The 17,121-nt window shown below is 35.4% G+C and overlaps 1 protein-coding gene across 1 annotated transcript; it reads left to right on the plus strand.

Moving 5' to 3' along the window:
• The first annotated feature begins 8,076 nt into the window (after positions 1-8,076).
• LOC115925342 lies at positions 8,077-9,893 on the plus strand. Its single transcript, XM_030989009.1, has 3 exons — positions 8,077-8,256; positions 8,681-8,822; positions 9,655-9,893. The coding sequence occupies exons 1-3, from the start codon at positions 8,120-8,122 to the stop codon at positions 9,856-9,858; spliced, it is 483 nt and encodes a 160-aa protein (XP_030844869.1). The 5' UTR covers positions 8,077-8,119; the 3' UTR covers positions 9,859-9,893.
• Positions 9,894-17,121: the final 7,228 nt, after the last annotated feature.

Below are 17,121 nucleotides of genomic sequence, written 5' to 3' on the forward strand. Positions count from 1 at the left end.
CAGCCTTGTGTCCGAGTGATTAGGCATACAATTGTCCGCGGAGGAGATTGACAGATCTCATCGTGTCTCACCCAGGGTGCAAAGCAGCTCGTCGAAGAGCGGAGATGCAACAACTACTACCGCGGATGGCGCCTCAACCAGGAAGAAAAAGCCGAGAGCAATAATAGTGAAGTTCTGCTCTTATCGGAAGCGGTCAGCTGTTCTTCACGCTAGACGCAAACTGAAGGGGTCTGGCTTAGCTATTGATGAAGCACTAACGGCATACAACCTAGATCTTTTGTGGAAAGCCAAGCATCATGAAAAGGTCAAAGAAGCCTGGACATCAGATGGTCACGTGATAGTTCTGATTGCCGCTACGAGAGGAAAAACTACAAAAAAGGTCATACGGAACTTACATGATTTGAACAAACTACCATAATAAACCAATGGACACATGCATGCGATGATACATTCCACTACTTTGACTAGCATTTTCCCCACAATTGACTAAATTAGTCCTGATTTGCTTTTAATATTTCGTGTTGTATTCTTATTAAAGTAAAATTTGAATGTTACTTGTTGTCATTAATTTTTTAGTTCATTTTTTCTTCCATTTATGAATTGTTCTTCTACTTCAACAGTATTTTAAAATCTCTGAACGTTTGTGAAGTTTGTTTAAGTTGTTAAACTGTTTTAAGTTATTGGTTTTAATTGTGTCTGTTTTAGGCTTTGGTTTCGTAACCTTAGTTTTGTATGTTCGTTTATATTATCTGTGTCATGTACACGTTTTTCTATTTTCTCTTTATTTTTTATGTCAAAATGCCAGTGAAAATGATCGGAATAAATGTGAAATATAGATGCCTATAGAACCCCAAGATATACATCAGTTATTGAGTCCAACTACAGAGGAGGATGAAGAATATGGACCAAATAGTTTTTTTTATACGCCCGAGGAATTTAACTCATGCTTAAACACTTTTAATTCTCATTCTAAAGTATATTTTACATCAAGTTACCTTCATATAAATTGTCGTAGTTTAAATAAGAATTATAGTGCAATATGTTCGCTTTTAGATGCTATTGATGTGCAATTTTCTGCAATTGGTTTTACTGAAATTTGGATTAAAGAGGCTGACCCATTCTACAATTTTAATAATTATATTTTTTTTATTGAATGTAAGACAAGGTAAGAAAGGAGGAGGTGTAGGAGTTTTATTAAATGAGAAATTGAAATATAAACAACGTAAGGATTTAGATGTAAATAATGAATGTTTTGAGTCAATGTTTATAGAAATTGAAAAGGTAAAGAAAAATGTTTTAATTGGTGTTATTTACCGGCCTCCAAATCAACCAGTGCAATCGTTTTTAGATATTTTAGAAGATACTTTAAATGTTGTTCATAAGGAAAGTAAAGACATATATCTTATGGGCGATTTTAATATTAATTTATTTGATGTTAACTCTTGCCAATCTGTTAATGATTTTTTAGAATTATTGATGACTCATTTTTTATATCCCATGATTCGTTGTCCAACCCGAATAACTGACAGGTCTTGTACTTTAATTGATAATATTTTTACGAACAATTTAGAAGAAGTTTGGTGTGGAACAATTTTAAGTGACGTAAGTGACCATTTGCCAGTATTTTTAATCAATAAAAAACAGTGCATACAAAATGAAGATAATAATTTTGTTTTTACGTGATCTAAATGAGGAAAATATTGGAAAATTTATGCATGAAATATATAACTCTGATTGGATTTTATGTTCTAATGATCCAAATTATAGTTATGAATGTTTTTTAAGACAGTATGTTAGTATTTTTAATAAATGTTTTCCTTTGAAAAAATGTGTAAAGAGTAAAAAATATAATAACCGATGGTTTACTAAAGAGTTACGCAAAATGTGCAAAAAAAAGTGTGAATTATATAAGAAGTACTTGAAAGATCCAATTGAATATAAAAAAGATAAATACAACAAATATAGAAATATGATGAATGGTAAAATTAAAAAAGCTAAGATAGAATATTTTAAGGCCAAATTTAGAAATTCATCAGGAAACATACGGAAAACATGGAAATTAATCAATGAAAGTCTCGGTAAGAGTACGAGTAAGCGTAATATGCCCGACTCGGTTATGTGTAATGATCAAGCTATATGTGATAAGAAAGAAATATGCTCTGTTTTTAATAATTTTTTTATTAATAAAGGACCTAACTTAACTGATAATTTAGACAACAACTTAGATAATGATTTTAGTAATGATGACATTTATAGTAATATTATTTTAATTCATGTACAGCTTTTTTTAATCCAATTACCCCCACAGAAATAATCAATATTGTAAGTAAATTAAAAAATAATAAGAGTTGTGGTCATGATGATGTAAGTGTTAAATTATTGAAAAAAGTTGTTCATATTATATCATGTCCTTTAAGTGCAATATTCAATATTTCTTTATCTGCAGGTATAGTACCAGAGCAATTAAAACTTGCAAAAGGTTATTCCTGTTTTTAAAAATGGCACTAATGAAAATTTTATTTTTAGACTATGTGACATTGTTAGACTATTTATAATCGACTTTTTATGTTTTTAAATAAGTGTAATATTATCACTGAATGTCAATATGGTTTTAGACCTGGGCACTCTACATCTAATGCAATTATGCATTTTATTTATAATGTTTTGAAAACTTTTGAAAATAATCATATTTTAATGGGCCTTTTTTTAGATTTAAGTAAAGCATTTGATACATTAGACCACACTATTTTATTGAAAAAATTATATTATTATGGTATTCGTGGAGTAACTTTAAAATGGTTTGAAAGTTATTTAGAAAATAGAACCCAATTTGTACAAATAAATAAAGATAAGTCTAATATTGAAAAACTTAGATGTGGAGTGCCTCAAGGATCCATCCTTGGACCTCTTTTATTTATTATTTATGTTAATGACATGTGCAATATTTCTGATAAACTAAAGTTTATTTTATTTGCTGATGGCACAAGTGTTTTTATGTCTCATTCTGATGTCCAGGTTTTACAACATGTTTTTAAGCAAGAAATTTTGAAACTTTCGAATTGGTTTTTATATAATAAATTGGTTTTAAATTATGATAAAACTAAGTTTATGGTTTTTACAAATAGAAATATTGATTTTAACAACATTCTCTTACGAGTAAATGATCATAATTTTGAACGTGTAGATAATCTTAAGTTTTTAGGTATTGTAATTAATCATAAATTGAAGTGGCATGAGCATATAAATGTGGTGTGCAATAAAATAGCAAAAAATATAGGTATTTTATATAAAGTTCATTTTATCCCTTAAATATTTTGAAAATGTTGTATCATACTTTAATAACACCATATTTTAATTACTGTATAGTTGCATGGGCAAATTTTAATAAAAATTATATGTTAAGGTTACTAAAGCTTCAAAAGAAAGCAATACGCATTATAACTCATTCCCAATATTATGCTCACTGTAATCCTTTATTTTGTAAACTTGGAATTTTGAATGTAATCGATATGCATAATTTTTATATTGCAGTTTTCATGTTTTCATGTTTTAATGGCAACTTGCCTACCTTTTTATCTACATGTTTTAACTTGAATTGTGATGTGCATAATTTTAATACTAGAAATGCCCTAAATTATCACCTCCTCAAGATTAGAACGACTTGTATGAAAAATTCACTATTTTTTAAAGGACCCTTAATATGGAATAGTATACCTCAGGAAATTAAAAAATGCAAAACTCTCAATCTTTTTAAAATCAAATATAAAAATTTCTATTAAACAAGTATGATAATCAGTATCAATAGTATCGGCCAATTTTTGACATTTTTTTAAATATACTCTGATCGTGCATGATAGTAAGTTTTAATATGTTCTTTGTTTTTTGTTCTGTTCTTTTGTTCTGTTCTTCTGTTCTCGTTTTCATGTATGTGTGTTTTAGGGGTAGGCTTTTATATAAGGAACTTCCCTCCTTTCTGCCTATCCCAAATGCTCTTATAAATTGCCATTGTATTTGTTATCACTTTCTTGTGTCTTTTTATATTTATAACTCCATTCTGTATTTGTATGTTTTAAATGTTTTTATGAAGAGTATTGAATAAAACTTTGAATTTGAACTTTGAATTTTGAATGCCATTTCATGTCGGTCGTTATCTATCATTTGAGTACCCACAACAATCCAATATGGAACTTTATAAACGGATAGCTTTCTTCGCGATAATCTGCACAGGACTTTGGCAGTTGATCCAGGTAAATAATCTCACTAATTAATTGCACTCTATTGATGCTCAGACGCTACTCATAATTGTTTTAGTTAACCTAAATCAGAACTCAACCTTTTCATGCAATGAACCCGATAAACGTTTAAAAAAAACCTTTTCGGTGTTTTTTCAACGGTAGTAATGTATTCCCTAATGTATTCGAAAAAGAAAGAATTCGTAACTTGTGCCTTTTAATCCCATACTCTTTCATATACCAAAATAGTAAGTACAATTGCAGTTTGATTTAATCTAGATATCAATATTGCTACTGTTTAAATCTGTTAACCGAGAAACTCATAATAGATCAACAGCCTTGTGTAGTGGTGATTATTTTACCTAACTACTAAGAAAGCATGCATGCTTGTTGGTAAGCAACCAGAGAACCGACGGTTTTACATCCTCTCCGAGAGACCTGGTAATGAGGATTAATGCCTTACCAAAGGGCACTAGCGCATTGCCTTGGTTTCGAATCCGGGTCGCCGGATTACGAGACCACTGCTTTACCAACTGAGCTATCGCGCCTCCACGAGACCAACCATGTCTGTTTTCGGTCTCATAAAACGTTGAATAGATTGCCAGGCCCACAAGCCAGTCTTTCGAACTGCTGATCTTATGGGCCATCAGTCTCGTAATTCAAGATTAGATTTTTAGAAATGCCCTCGAGAGCGAAATTGTCAGTCTTAGAGGCAATCAGTCTTGCGTTCCACCGTGAGCTAACCTATTAAAAGGACCGCGTGACCGAAATTGTCGGTTTCGAAATATGCCGGTCTCTATACGACCGTGGCCGTATTAACGTAGACCGAAATACCTGACAAGAACAAGAGGCCTTACAAGTAAATGACATTGTAGCGTATAATGCTTCCTCTATATTTGTTTAAGCATGGAGACATATACGTACATGTGTGTTTTACCATGGATCCCTGGCTTTACCTATCATTACATTTCACCTATATCCTGACTCCATTTTATACTATTAGATTGGTCATGTGACTTTGAAGAGGACAAATGTGGAATCATTGAGACAGAAGGGAGTTGGTCTATGACTTTGATCCAAGGTACGTGGTAGACATGAAACGTCTTTGCCTCTTCCTAAAACACATCTTATGTTCACTATTTAGCCCTTACACACGGAGAATACGGAACCAAATACGTAATTTGTTATATCTGTTTAATTTTCTTGTTTTATTCCATTTCTTTTACCAATGCAATCAACGCTCACAAAGAGGACCGTTGGCTTGGATTGACGAGCAAAACATAGCTGCCTCTATAAAACTCTCATACGAGAGGTCATTGTTTCGGTCGGTGCTCAGTGCTTACATCCTTCGACAAGGTGTTTCGCATGCATTTGTCCCTCTCTATCTAGGTATAGACACGCAATACAATCAGTAAATAATACGTGATTACCCTGTATAAATTGGACCAAATTGATATTTTAAGTTTAACTACATTTAACAAAATCGCGAAATAAAAACAAAACAATAATAAATGATGAATTTTCCTTTCGAATGTATTTTACAAACTATATACAGGGGCTCTAAGGGCAGATGTTGTTCCAAGCAGTCCAGGTGACATGTTCATATTCTCCATCCCGCACATCTTCACATCACCCAAAGGAATTTTATCTTTTAAATACAATATTTTGGGGCCTACAACATTAATGTCGGTCAAGGTCTGCAGGGAAGCAAGTGAACCTGCATTTACAGTTGCTGGTACGTTTATTCTAACGCAAGGTACTGAAGTCATTCCTTACTCGTGTGCAAGCAGAATGGATGTTGAGGTTTGTAATAAAAGGAATTATTTTCTAGTTTTCTTTGATATTGTACCTTTAAGCATGTTTCAAGCATGCTGACACAAGATGGGTCTCACGTTTGTATTTTTGTAATTTTAAGGCCTAAATAAAGTTGAAACATAATCATAACCACACGAATTACTATTCATATTGCACAATATATCATAACATTGTTTAAACAAATAGATTTCTTGGATATAAACAAGCGGTAAACAGTTGTATAACTGTTATAAAATTTGATGAGTATTGTCAGGCCTTAGAATAGCTAACCTAGGTCTTAATTTATATCATACTATACATGCATGTGTTTTTTCTATTTTACTCTTAGATTTATTTTTAAAATCCGTTTGGGAATATATTGAAGATCAGCAATGTCTAACAGGATATTTCCAAAAAGAGAAGGCCTTTTTGTTCTCCCCTGTTCTTAAATCATTCTTCATTATTGCAGATAACATTCATTGTCATAAGAGGTGTTGTAGCTCCTCTGATCAGAGTAGACAACATTCTAATATATGAAACACCATATATAGGTAAGTAGTTAAAGATACATTACTCTAGAAGTATAGGTGCACCTAATGCCATAAAGTTCGATCTACAGAAGATCTATCTTGTTATGAATCTAAAGAGAACGACTGAATTAATAAAACCACATTTAAATACATCGTAATAGAGATGTGATTCTAACACGGTAGCCAATGCTTTCAAGAAAAAACTAAATTGCAATGTCAGTTCCATTTTGTATTGCTTTTTGAAAGCCTGTCCGGATTACGTATTATATCATGTTCGCACGACCATGTCAATATAATGATGCCCATCGCACACTTCACGATCCTCCTGCGATCGATTTTCTAGGAAATTACAATTATATCAGATAGGGAAGTCTAAGCTAACATCATGTTCCTGATCTAATTTGTGAATAATATTAATAATGCTAACAACAGGAATTTTAGTGCATTTAATTTTTCTACTAACATTCACAGCCAATTTGGCTTAAAAATACATAATCGCTATATTGTTCTGACGTCACTGCGACTTTAAGCCGATTTAGCCACCTTTCCTCCGAGGAAGCATGAAATCCCTTGGAAGTTACATTTTATTTTCATATGACGATTCAGATACTCGGTCATTAAGATTTTTACATGTTTGAATGTCCATATGAAATGCTACTGCAATTAATCAAAAATCGGTTCATAATAAGATCATATAATATGCGGTGGGCTTCAGTAAAATCGTTTCAGGTTCATTTCATTAACGTCATTGCGATCTTCTTTGAATTTACTTCCTTTTCAAAATACACAGATCCATCTGTAACAAAGACAACCATCAACTGAACCAACCAGCACAAACCTCCAGTCCAAAGCACACACCCCTACTAGCTCGACAGGCAAATCAACCACTTCCATAGAAGGTAAATGTCATTTTCATTATTGGAATATATCTAACATGTCACATTTCACAAGATTCCTTCATATTTCACCTCCTTCATATTTCACCTCCAGTTTTGTTTTTCTTACCGTGTATATGTATTAATACTCTGTATGACTGTTCTCCCTCTCTTGCCTTTGCCTACACGTGACTAAAGAAGATGTAGGATTATTCACTCAGTTCAAGTCAATTCAATTCAACTCAATTCAATTTCGTTTTTCTCGGAGCTTTCTCTACACAAAGTAGCGAACATAATTTATGTAATTAAAGAAAGGAATGTCGTTATGTTAATGATCGCAACTATAGACGTTTATAATTGGCTTAAGATTGTAATTCGTAAAAAAGCGTATATAAGACAAGTTAAATGTGGTAAATTATCCATTCATGATGATCATGATGATGATAATAATGATCATGATGATAATAATAATGATAGTGCTAACAATAATGATGATAAGCATTATTTTGTATGGCGCAGTTTATTTAGAAGCTATAGTCCAAGGCACACAAGGAGAAATAGATGTAGACGAAGAAGAAGAGTCGGAATATACGTGTGCCATGTTCTCTACCTGCTCTACCTCCATCTCTGGACTCAATATAATGATGTATTTACTGTTCTCCCAATATATGCATGTCCATTTAGGTAAATGCATGGTAACGATGCTAGATACTTGTTTTTACACACAGCTCCATATGCATCTCAGTATGCAGCTATAGGCGGTGGAGTTGCAGCAGCAGTAGTGGCAGTATGCATCATTATCATCATTCTCGTTTATAGATGCAAGTGAGTATGGTTACATTCTAAGGTTATAAATAGTCCTTTAAATGTTGAATAATGTCAAGTATAGACTGCATAAGCAGATGTGAATTCAATTTCAATCAATCATCAGTGTATTGTAGTAATTAAGATATTTCAAACAAACGTCAAAAAGCTTTAAATAGGCAGTTACTAGCCTTTGTGCAAGAAGTTCATCCTTCATCTGTAAAAACGTCACATCATAATTCAACATATTAAAGCGAGATGTACAACTTTTTTGGGGAACGAAATAAAATACAGCCAGATAAACTCTCTGACAAAAACCAAACTGTTAATCATTATTTGCAAACAGTATATTGGTAACATAATTCAGACAGTGAAAATAAGCCTACCCGGCCATGGTAGCTGACAGGTATTTTTTCTTCTCCTTACGTATTGCCTCTCTCATTAGGTGCAAGCCGAAACAAGACCCAAACAATGGTTCCGGTCTCGAGGGGATGGCAGGTGAAGAAGCACCACCTCCTGGGTACGAGACTACGATTGTGGCTTCTCCCGAAGCCTCTGGCAGTGACACCTTGCGCATGAACATGGAGGTAAAATGTCCAGAATCGAGCCGCTAAAAATAAGATTTGACCAAGAATCCAGGGGGTGTTTCACAAAGACTAAGATCGACTTTAAGTTGGACTTAACTATGTCAGTGGTTGCTCATATCATTGGTCTCTCAATCATGGTCTTTAGATAATATTTTTCCTTCAATAATGGATGATCAAAACAAGTAAATTCTGTAGATTTGTGACCATGACTTGTACATCCCTGGAGAGAACAATGCCAGTAAATGGTGAGAGAAAATTGGGGCACTAATGGCCTGCCATAGTTAAGTCCAACTTAAAGTCGATCTAAGTCTTTGAGAAACACCCCCAGGACTCATACTCACCTTCGATTAGAAAATCCACAGGTTACCTCTTTATCAATGCATTCTTTGTAATGTTTGCTTGTATGGTGTATGTCTATTTCTAAATAATTTGTCTTGTTTGGCATCTGACTATTTCAATAAAAACCTTTATGGTATAATTATCGTTGATCTGCAACTGACAGAACTAAATTGATCTTTCCCAAACACAGACTCTCATCAACTGAAAGACGTTTTATAGTGGCTGCATCGAAAATGTGGAACGACGTCGCACTTTTCATCAGTAACTCAAAATAAGAACTCGTCTTTGTTTTTAAAAGGTCATTACCCCCCCTCCTTTCCGTGTTATAAATAATTTGATTTAATTATGTTCTTATTAATAGTTTTATTAGTATTATATAGGCTTATTTTATTATTCTTTGTAAGCTTTTTATTGTTGCTTTGGTATGTTTGTGTATTGGTTTTAATTTAACGCCTCTAAATATTGGATATTACTTTCATTTTATATCTTTAAGAACGACCAACAAGGCGAGATCGAGAATGAATATTTAACGCCCCGAATGAAGAGAGAGACCATGGAGGCAGAGTATGTCGACATGAAGACCATAGACAACCAAGTAGTCATGGTAACTGAGGATATCTATGAAAAAATGGCGGACGATGCCGCAGGTAAACACGCCGTAACTTCGAAGGAAGCGGAATATTCGGTTGTAATCTAAAGCTCAAAGGAGGGAAATCTGAGTTCATGATTCTAAGCTCACATAGTCCGTGGGCCAGATGGGGCTACCGTGCACCCCCCCCCCCCTATGATCCTACTTCTTGGGTGTCATTTTGTTCATTGGGATCCATAATATCAGAAAAAAGACGTTCCCAAGAAAAAAACTCATTTGGACACTGTTTTTTTGCTCCTTATTGGAAGATATGTAAAAATGTCAGTTTTTCGTGTTTTGCACACTTTCTTAGGGTTTGTGGATTATGTGCTTACATTTTACCCTGTTTCTCAGCAGATATAACTCTAATCTCCACCAAATTTATAAACAATCTTCGTAAACTATACAACAATAGATAGACAAAATTATTTTTATTTTATTTTATTGTCTTCAATTGTTAATGACGTCATAAATTTGCATATATTTTGATATGCAAATTTCTGTCTCAAAACCTGTCAAAATCACCTGAAAGTTGTATTTTGTCTGCTATTATCATGAAATAAGTTTTCTAGCCCCCTAATGTGGTGTAATATTATTCATTGATATTTCATCTGATGTTTCCCGCAAACAATCAGTATCAGTCAACTCGTATGCGCACCAAATTTGTTGCGTTGCTGCAACAGTTTGATTGGCTTGACTTTGCCGGTTCCTTTAAATGCGCTTGTGGAGTCACAGCCTGAGAAAGCATGTAGTCCAAGAGGTGCTGGGCAAAATAAGTGACGTCTTTGAGTCGCTGCTTATTGCCTCTCCCTGTTTGGAAGAGTAATGTAATGTCTGGAGTGAGATGAGCGTAATGAAGCAATATACAAATCTATCGCTGATTGGGCTTTTGATCTGCACATGATCACAACCTTGCTCCTTTACCGTATTGGCAGTAAAGGATCACGCGTGAATCTGTTTCTTCTTGGGTTGAGTTGAGAGATGGAATCTCAGAACACAGTGTCTCTCTCCCATTCTGAGAAGTGAGCAGTTGGGCTTCTCCTTCTTTGATGAATTTCATCTTTTCCCATACAGCCTCTTAGCCCGGCTCTTAGCCGTGTCGTGCTTACTCCAGACATCCAGAAGAACTTGAATATTGTTTCTTATTCTCTTCCAGTCAGATGGTCTTTTGGTATTGCCTCCTTTAATCATCATCTTCTCTGCACACCCATACCGTGTCCGTTCACTTGACTTCACAGAGTCTGGCTTGTACATGTCTGTGCTGAAGATGACATCGCATTTGGACAACACTCCATTGTGAATTTTGATGCAAATATCGTGGAAGTATGCAGGCATCTCTTTTAGGTAGTAGAAAACAGCATTGCCATCTTCCACTACCAAGGAATTGCCAGTGGTTGGAGGTTGCGAGTTCTCTACATCCTTCCGGAGATAGTGTAGGCCCTTAAATGTATCTGTCTTAGCAAAGAAGTTGTTCCAACGTTCCAATTGGGTAGAGAACAGGGATCAAAGAATTCCCGTAGATCAAGTTGGCTGCCTGAACTTTGTGCCTTTACCATCAGCTGGATAGCAATGTCCCCTTGTTGCTTGTACTATATTACTTTTCGTTGGGATGTTTTAAGCTTGAATTTCTTTTTTGTCTCTGCCATGGTTTGAGCTTCAGTTTCTTGATGGGGTCAGAGAACGATGTCTTTTTCTCTAATCGCTCTTTGATGAACATCTCTTCCTGGTCTTTCCCTGTGGTAATTGCATGCATGACATCTTTCTCAACCTCAGCTGCAACGCGGGCACCGGAAGAGAAAACATACAATCCATTCTTGCCATCAACATCAACATGATTGAGGAAGCTTTTTACATCATCTATGGCCTTTTTTTTAATACACATCCCTCACTTTTCCTCATCTGAGTTGGTTGTTGATCTCTGTGTTTATTTCCACGGTGAGCATCAAACGTCATATCTGCATATATTCGAGCCCACCTCTGATATACACTGTAGTTCTCAATTATGCCAGAGAGACCGACACCACTACCACCTCAACCGCGAGATTTGCCATGCTTCAGGATTATCTCCTCAATTATCTTGTCGACAGGACATCGGTTCCCTGGAATGAGGGACCTGGCAACACTTATTTCACCTCTTTCGAGCAATGTCATGGCACCAGGATGTGAATCTTCAATGTTTACCAAAAATACATCGAGGTAGGTCAGATATCGAGAGTAATTGTGACCAGGTCAGGCATAAGGAACTGGCAGTGCAAGTACAATGGACAGTTATTTTCTTTCACAGACCTGATCAATGTAAGATCAGTCCAAACGCAATCAACATACGACATCAAAAATTGTGCCGTCTTCCAAAGAGATCCTCTTCGAACATCAGCTTTGAAGCTCTCATATGACTCTATCAACACCTTCAGATCTGCATTAGCCACAACCTCAGCAAGCCTCTCCTTTGTTGGTGATCGAATTAGCTCTTGGAAGATATTCTTTGATTCCTCAGCTATACCAACAAGTGCATCAACTTTTTCAGTCATTGACAGGAACTCATAAAAAAGGAGCCTTTCTAAGCCCTCCACCATTGTCTTGTGACAATGCAGACTCCTGTCGCAGTTCTTTCCTGTTATGACGTCTTTCATAGACCCAGAAGACATGAGACCAGCTTCCAAGAGGATATCTTCAAGTCCGGATCCTTCTATTTTCTTTCCCAGCACAAATCAAATGGAAAGTGCCAATCAACACGATGTGTTTCTTGTAAGTTTATGGATGACTCCAAATGAGAGGATATGCCTACCGATACATGCACACGCCCATGTCAAATGTTGTTATGACATAGTCTTGGCCAACCTCGCGGCTTGCTTCTTCTGCAGCTCTCAGGCACTCTTGGATTGTATCGAATTCTGTTATGGGATATTTTATTACAGGATAGTAATCTATGGTCGTCACATTTGAAGGCACCTCCCATGTTACTGAGACAAATCCAGCTCAACCTGGAAGCTCTTGACCTATCTCTCCACGACTTTTTCGGACAAGCATCCGCGCAATATCATTTCTGGCACATTGTTTGAATGCTTTATATCGGTTGACATAGCAAGGTGGAAGAGGACCTTCATTTTCATTAGCCAAGGAACTTTCTTTGGTTCATGTACGTGCTACTGAGGGTACTGTGCTATTTGAAGATTCAACTGTCTCATAGAAATCTCCTGCAGCATAATCCCATGGGCTGTGTGGACAGATGGCGGACTACCTGTCTAGATAGAATACCGAAAGTCTACTGTAGCGCTTGTGCTATGGCAGATTCAAGCTCAAGTGAAAATGAATAGCTTTCTGAATGAACAAGGCGATTCAGGAATGTGATCAATTGAGCACTGCGTAAGAGATGTCTCAGAGTCATCCATACCACAATATGCTTGGACATTTTCCACTTTCCATTTGTGGCTGTCCTACATATATCTTGCCCAAGAGATATGACAAGTCTAGTCACTCTTTGTGATGGTCGAGATGGATTTCCACTCAACAAATGGTTCAGAAATTTCTCTAGCTCAGTGGGAATCTGGTCAACTGTGGGCTACTTCCATTGTTCTCTGTTAAGCTACTTCATCGTACTTGCCACTTCTCCATTAATCTGGTTTTTAGTTCGCCACATATTTCTTCCGACAATTCTTGTGATTTCTTGCTTCTGCAGCAAACAGATCAACTTCCAGGATTCTCAAAAGTAGGTCTTCATCACCCCCTCTCTTTGCAACATCTACAACATTTTGCCACCCACCAAAATCTAACATTGGTGTACTTTCTGTTGTCCAAGAGCTTTTCACTTTGATTAATTTTGGGCCTTCCTTTTTACAAAAGATACAATCAGTTGACGATCTGGGTGGACGGGATGTTGAAGGTCCTATGGCATCAGATAAGATCTCTGACAGTCGATTGAGATTCTTGGTAAAAAGTTGGTAGCAATCCCGATGATAACTGTGCACGTCTGAAATGTCTTCAAGAATGAGGATGCATGCTTCTTCCATTGCTCATTGTGTCAAGTTAGTTGAAATTCGTAAAATTGTACCCCGTATACGTTTGATCGTTCATTTGTATAAACAACAAAACTATATTATAGCATATAATGGGATTAATGACCAACTGCTGAATGAGTTGGCTTTGTCTGATCCCCCCTCTTCAGGCTGATACTATAAAAGGAAACAATGATGTATGTGGTAATATACTGTTTTTGATTTAGTTTGATGTTAACAGGCTAGCCCCAATAGTATTTGAGATACTGCCCTGTTGAGCTTTTGTTTTTTTAAACAGGAACTTTAATTGAATGTACATTATATATACAGAATGTATTAATCGTAATATGCGGGGAGAGGGGGGGGGGGGGGGGGGATACGAGTTGACTGATACTGAACACAATTTGCGAGAAACATCAGATGAAATATCAATGAATAATATTACACCACGTTAGGGGGCTAGAAAACTTATTTCATGATAGTAGCACACAAAATACAACTTTCAGGTGATTTTGACAGGTTTTGAGACAGAAATTTGCATATCAAAATATATGCAAATTTATGACGTCATTAACAATTGAAGACAATAAAATAAAATAAAATAATTGTGTCTACCTATTGTTGTATAGTTTACAAAGATTGTTTATAAATTTGGTGGAGATTAGAGTTATATCTGCTGAAAAACGGGGTAAAATGTAAGCACATAATCCACAAACCCTAAGAAAATGTACAATACACGGAAAACTGATATGTTTACATAATAAATAATGGGAAAAAAAACAATGTCTACATGAGTTGACTGAATTTTCTTCGCAGGAAACATCAGATAACATATAAATGAATAATTTTACACCAAATTAGGGGGTTTGAAAACTTATTTCATGATAATAGCAGACAAAATACAACTTTCAGGTGATTTTGACAGGTTTTGAGACAGAAATTTGCATATCAAAATATATGCAAATTTATGACGTCATTAACAATTGAAGACAATAAAATAAATTAAAATAATTGTGTCTACCTATTGTTGTATAGTTTATGAAGATTGTTTATAAATTTGGTGGAGATTAGAGTTATATCTGCTGAGAAACGGGGTAAAATGTAAGCACATAATCCACAAACCCTAAGAAAGTGTGCAAAACACGAAAAACTGACATTTTTACATATCTTCATATAAGGAGCAAAAAAACAGTGTCCAAATGAGTTTTTTTCTTGGGAACGTCTTTTTTCTGATATTATGGATCCCAATAAACAAAATGACACCCAAGAAGTAGGATCATAGGGGGGGGGGGTGCACGGTAGCCCCCTCTGGCCCACGGACTAACAGGTGATGCTCAACAACATCCCGGAAAGCTTCATATACAATTTGTGATGCTCAAATCAGCCCTGGCCTGCAAATAAATGCAGGAAATTTTGGTGTAATTGTCATCGATTCGAACATGACTCTAAATCAAAATATGACTTGGTCATTCCCTTATTTCTTCCCACTTAGACTTCCCACTTATATTCTCTTCTGATACATCTTCCTGACTACCAGCTGCAACGCCTCCAAAAACGTCATCGGAACTATATAGCGGTCAATACTTGTAGCGCTCACTAGAGGCGCCACTTACATCCTTCAGGCACGTACTGTACTGGCTTTCTGTCCGCCAGCGCATCATCTTCAAAGGCATTCTTCTCGTCTATCAAACTCTTCATTGCACTGCATCCTCATACATACAAGTCCTAGTAAACCTCTACGAACCACCACGACGACTCCGCTCTGCTCAAACCCAACTTCTTTGCATCCCACGTTCACGGCACTCCTGGGCCGTGAAGGCGATCGCTTTCAATTTCTTGCCCTGAACTGTGGAACACACTCCATCCAGCCTGACTCCATCCTCACCTCCGAAATGGATTTACCTCTTCATTCTACATGTAAATAGTAAGGCAAAAAAAAACCAAACATGTTTAGCGTCCTGTTTTTTCTGAAAAATAGGAAGGAGGAGGCCCTTTTTTTTCAAAATGCGGCTCAAAATTGCCGCTCGGAACATTTTCCCTGACAGTCGGGCTATTTGTCAAGATGGCCGCCGACATTTTTTTATATTTTTAAATCAGAAATACATCCATTTTAACATTTTTTCATGTTTTTTTTCTTTAAATTATTATTTTTTTTAATTAAAAATTTCATTGAAAAATTTCAAGAAAAAGAAAAGGAGGCGGCCCCCCAAAAAGGAAGCGGGCGGGTACGCTAAAATGGCCTAAATGCTTAATTCTGTAACTTGCATTGAGGTATGGAGGAACAAGGTAATCAGTTACATTATACTGGAGGCGCACACAAGTAGTTAATTCCAGTCAACTTAATTGTATTGTATTAGTAACATTTTATTCTAGTTCTGCTCTTAAGTTATTAAACATGTTAAATATTTATACTGAGTTAGACAGTACTACTTGTGCGCTTAGATAAATGTACTTATTGTGATTATTGTTACATAGCTATTAGTGTAACCTAACTCTTATTCTTTTGTGATGATGATGATGATGATGATGATACAGGTTCCATTGCCCCTACATTTTGTCTTCCTTTTTATTGTTATTATTATTATTATTAATAATTATGTTCTCATTTTCATTATTATTAGGACTAATAATGGTAGAAGTATTAGCATTAGTATTAATATATATATATTTATTCTCTCTCTTCCATTAAAAATATACAGTGAAATTATATTACAGGCGGCGACATGTTTAAAGAGCAAACGCTTTTGTGTCGGGAGTGCCGTAAACATTAAAACCTAAAGAAAAACAAACAAAAAGCCAATACATTTTAAATTAAAAAAGTTATTATGGGCAAAAAATGAATAACAGAAAAAGGATTAGTTGATAAATACACTGATAAATAAATGCACACTCTTGATATTGTGTAATTTTACTTAAAGTTAAAATATGAAATCAGAATGTAATTGTTATACTCTTGTCTTTGGATGTACTCCAAAGTCTTTGCGGATAACGCTATTTAACATCAGATTAATATATTTGTATGGTATGAACTCCCCCAAACTAACCTAGTAATTAAGAAAATTATGGAAGGATCAACGAATAGTGCAACCTTCTTCAAATGTATTTTGTACATTGCATAAATCTTCATATCATGCATGAACATTATTATGACGTGTTTAAACACGTTAAATAGAACGTGGCTCTATTTCTTGTAGAGAAGCTTTATTTATCTGAATATGGTATGACTGTATTTCATAGTTCATACATTATTGGTTGAGGAAAAAGAACATGAGTGTATTTTAGGCTGATGTCGAATATTACATTTTTAATCAGAATCACAGCTATTTCGTTGTTTCATAGA

This window comes from Strongylocentrotus purpuratus, unplaced genomic scaffold (genome assembly GCF_000002235.5).
Source record: "Strongylocentrotus purpuratus isolate Spur 01 unplaced genomic scaffold, Spur_5.0 spur5_scaffold_18, whole genome shotgun sequence".
NCBI classification, from domain to species: domain Eukaryota; kingdom Metazoa; phylum Echinodermata; class Echinoidea; order Camarodonta; family Strongylocentrotidae; genus Strongylocentrotus; species Strongylocentrotus purpuratus.

Excerpts from the sequence above, each read along its gene's own strand:
- LOC115925342 (XM_030989009.1), top strand. The coding sequence starts at position 8,120 with ATGCATGGTAACGATGCTAGATACTTGTTTTTACACACAGCTCCATAT. Across the intron at positions 8,257-8,680 it reads ATTCTCGTTTATAGATGCAA|GTGCAAGCCGAAACAAGACC; the intron begins GTGAGTATGGTT and ends CTCTCTCATTAG. Across the intron at positions 8,823-9,654 it reads CCTTGCGCATGAACATGGAG|AACGACCAACAAGGCGAGAT; the intron begins GTAAAATGTCCA and ends TATATCTTTAAG.